General features: G+C 42.8%; 1 protein-coding gene across 1 annotated transcript; it reads right to left on the minus strand.

Annotated features, from left to right (window-relative positions):
- Window positions 1–710: 710 nt before the first annotated feature.
- Window positions 711–2,344, minus strand: LOC142933668 (BTB/POZ domain-containing protein KCTD12-like). The gene has a single exon (XM_076077861.1). It carries the CDS (start codon window positions 2,190–2,192, stop codon window positions 1,392–1,394), a length of 801 nt encoding a protein of 266 aa, XP_075933976.1. The 5' UTR covers window positions 2,193–2,344; the 3' UTR covers window positions 711–1,391.
- Between the last annotated feature and the right edge of the window lie 1,635 nt (window positions 2,345–3,979).

A 3,979-nucleotide genomic window follows, 5' to 3' on the forward strand; every position in this document is an offset into this window, starting at 1 on the left:
GGCATTTATCTTAATTTGAGCTTGAACTGGACATAAAATATAGTACTGAAGCAAAAGGAGAGGTGCTTTAGTTGAAACTATTGGGAACATGTATGAAATTCAGAGTGATTTACATGAATATGATAAAACTCTACGAGTAGAAATGATAATAAAAAGCGTTACTCTTTCTAAATTTGATTTAAATTATAATATGCAGAATTCAGCAAATTCGCACAGTTTTGAATTAAGACAACCATTCGTGTTTTTTAGTGCTATGACTGATGTTAGCCTTTAATAAAGACACACATGACTTGACATCAGCACAATTGTGTGTGAGAAATATGTAATTGTTGAGTATAGGTTCATGCTGCACTTCAACTCAAACACAATGTATATATAACACCATTTCTCTCTTCATGATTCAGTGACATTTGAATGTGATAAATGTCACATTTAATGCTTAAAAAAACAAGATGTGACTTAATTCAGGTCAACTTCTGGTCAAACCCTATTTGGTGACAGTCTATTGAGGTCATCTCTCATTCACTAGGGGGGTGGATATTGATCTCTGATCCATAAGTGAGGTCATACATAAACTTTTCTATGAAAGAGCCCATAAGATGGTCTCGTGAACTTCTAAAATGCCTCCAGAGGAATCACCAAGAACACTAGGCGACCTGAGAAGAAATAAAATGTTTGTGCTTACTTGCAAGAAAAGAAGCATCAGCGTATTAACACATACAACTTTAATACGTTTTCACAGTGAACTCACAGGGACGACGGGGTGTATAATGTTACAATGTCTCACTTTATTTGCTGTGGCTTCATATCTAAAGCGCAAACACTGACATCAGCTCATAAATGGCACATAATAATGAAACATTGTGACGTCCCCAATGTGTAATCTTGAAAGCAGTGATACCGTAGTTGATATAATCAAATTAAGCAACAAAAAAAGTCAATTAAAATTAAAAGGGTCAAAAGAAAACCAGTCTAACCTTTCTGAGAGTAACCACTCATTTAATCAAGAACAAAGCAGTCTCTGTAAAAGCTATAAAGAATCACAAGGCCACACAAATAACACAGAGCTAAGGACCCAGTGACATAAAAAGAAGCCATGTGTCTTCAAACCTTACTAACCAATGACATTCATGTTTGGGTGAGGAGGAAGTCTTCTGCTTTGCAGGACTGAGGAGAAAATGGCAGAAAAAAATGTCAACTCTGGCTGATCCCACTGCACAGAGCGTGAGAGTGAGGACACACAAAACACTGAAACTAGACACGGCTGAACTGCCCGTTTAGAGAGTTCATCAAATGTAAGCACTAATGGAGCAGAGGCGCGCTCCAAGTGGTGGTTAATACGTCGTATGCATGAATGCACTCTTGCACCCAGAGAGCAGTTTTCAGCTCGTTCATCGGGAGAAAACATACTCGGTGTAACTGGTCCACAGTTTGTCCTCCCCCGGGTCATTGCTACCGTATGAGCAGGTCCCGGTGGAGTTGCAGGCCACCATGTGGAAACCAGCCTCGGCCAGCCGGTCAAACGCCTGCTCCAGAAAGTTATACTTCAGGTAATACCGGGCGGTGTATTTGTCGGGCGGGCGGTCCGGGTCGCGGCTCTCGTTCAAGGTTTCCCCGAAGACCTCTTTGGCCAGAGAGATCTTGCTGCACACGGTGATTCTGGCGACCCTGCGGAATTTCGCGTCCGCCTGGATGTCCCTCCCGATGGTGTAGCTGCCTCTGTACCCGATGGTGATGTAGCCGGCGTCGGCCCCGGGAGAGCGCAGGGTCCTGTCCGAGGAGGAGCAGGAGGTGACCGGGCTGGTGAGCTCGGCTTCCTCCGGCTCCCCGCTGTCCTCCGTGTACGAGCCGTCTTTGCTGACCGTCGACAGGCGCCTCGACAGCTCCGGCAGTCGGAAGAAGTCCGCTTCTTTCTGCAGCCTCCTCCTCTCTTTGAAATACTCGGGCAGGAAGAGCTCGGAGTCCCGCAGATAATCCAAAATGTAGCGGAACAGAAAGCCGTCCCGGTCGAAGAAGAAGCGGCCCTTTCCGTCTTTCGGCAGGTCGCCCGGGGAGCTCTGGGTGAACTTGGTCCACAGGAGCGAGTTGGGTGCCGCCGTGAGAGTTTCGAGTCGGGTCACATACACCTGCCCACCCACGTTTAGCTCCACAATCTCGGGGAAAGTTGAACTTTGGCTGTCGGTTTGTGCCATCTTTCTTTCTCTCTCTCTCTCTCTCTCTTTTTCTCAGTTGCTTGTGTCCCGGTAGTGTCCCTGTAGGTGCCCTAACACAGGACGGATAGTTTGAGAGTGTCCGTGCTGTACAGAAATGTTTGTATTGGTTTGGCTGTGTGGGAGGAGAAGGAAGAGGACGGCCAACAGAGACATTAACTGTTCACTGGAACGCTCTGACAAAACACAATGATGCATTCAAGGGCGAGACGTAAGCCTCAACATCCCACTTGTAAACACACATGCAGAGAAAGTGACAAATAGGCCCCCACACATACTGTAGGACTACTAAAAACAATGTATTTACAAGAGTTAGATGAGACGATTGATGGGAACCGTCTAGTCTGGCTCTGTCGAAAGGTAATAAAACCTGCCACGCCTCTAAAGATCACTAATTAATCATTATGTGTCATCTTTACACACCAGTTTTTGTACGGGTTAAACAAACCAGATAAAGTACATATTTTTAGGTACTTGAGCTTTGAGTTTGCTTTGCTTGATTAGACCTACTTCCTTCTTCTGCTACTTCATTCTGCACTACGTTTCAGTGGGAAATATTGTGCTGTGTGTTTAACAGATATGTAGTGTTTTTTTAATAAAAATCACTTATGTGATGCAGAGTGCATTATAAGACTCACGATAAGCCTTCATAATACACATATTAGACTGGGTCACGTAAAAAACAATTGCTTTACTTTTTTACTCATTTTTCATGACATGTGGTAAAGATATGGGAAGCTATTTGTAACCATAATGGATGCTGAATGTCTTTATTGCTTGCCCTAATGCATCTATGACAGGTCAAGTCAGGATCTTTATGTCTGTAACAGGATGTTTGTGTCTTCCTGCGGCACAGTACAACAGTAAAAAAGGTCACGGCCATGTAGCATGTTCCTTTAGGCTGCAGAAACAGATACAGTGTGGTCCGACTCTGTTCACGTGGTATTATTAATAATCCACTAGAAGCAGACAAGCTGTTGTTATGAAGAATAAGTTATTGTGGCAACCTAAACAACTCTCTCTTCATCATGTTCACATAAAGCACCATGATGTTCCAGGAATTCTCATTTGTGTGACATAAAAGTTGTGCTATAAGAAACAAATTATAATTTAAAAAAGTGGTCAAACTCAATCTGACAGTGTGCTCAAAAGCTTCGGTACAACCACTAAATACACCTTGAGGTGAATTAGATTAAGTGTGTCTTGGGTCTTTAGATGTACTTCTGCAGTAACAGGCAAAGGTCAGTACACAAAATGTACCAAAAAACCTGAAACAACTTCGCCTGAAATCCACACAAGTCTTAACCCAATATTGGTTTCAGCTTTCCACCGCGGAGCTCTGTGACCTAGTCTTGAAGTGCAGTGTTAGCCATTTCATATTTCAGTCCACACATCAGCACTTCTGCCACTGATGTTATCTCTCATATGACTGCTTCCTTAGCTCAGATGTTGAATTTAGTTTGATGCATAAAAAGCCTCAGCTATTTGTTAGAGAAACAGTGTTGTGTTGTACAGCTGCAGCTTGGAGACACGATACAGAACGAAGATAAACAATCAGAATGGTGTTGCAATACCGTTTCTGTTGATACAGTTGTACAACGGGATTATAGAACACATCTTGCAGATATTTAGCCAATCTGATAAGAAAGTAAAGCAAGCTTTCATTCAAAGATGACAAAAATATTATGCAACAGCAGAAATGTGGATATAGATTCTGATGAAGCAAAAAGCATTAATATCCCGGATTAATGGTGGTTTACATAAACTCT

This window comes from Anarhichas minor, unplaced genomic scaffold, assembly GCF_050575085.1.
Source record: "Anarhichas minor isolate MPS153535 unplaced genomic scaffold, ASM5057508v1 ptg000062l, whole genome shotgun sequence".
NCBI lineage: Eukaryota > Metazoa > Chordata > Actinopteri > Perciformes > Anarhichadidae > Anarhichas > Anarhichas minor.

Bases quoted from the DNA above. Each gene is read 5' to 3' on its own strand.
- LOC142933668 (XM_076077861.1), bottom strand. From the start codon at position 2,192: ATGGCACAAACCGACAGCCAAAGTTCAACTTTCCCCGAGATTGTGGAG.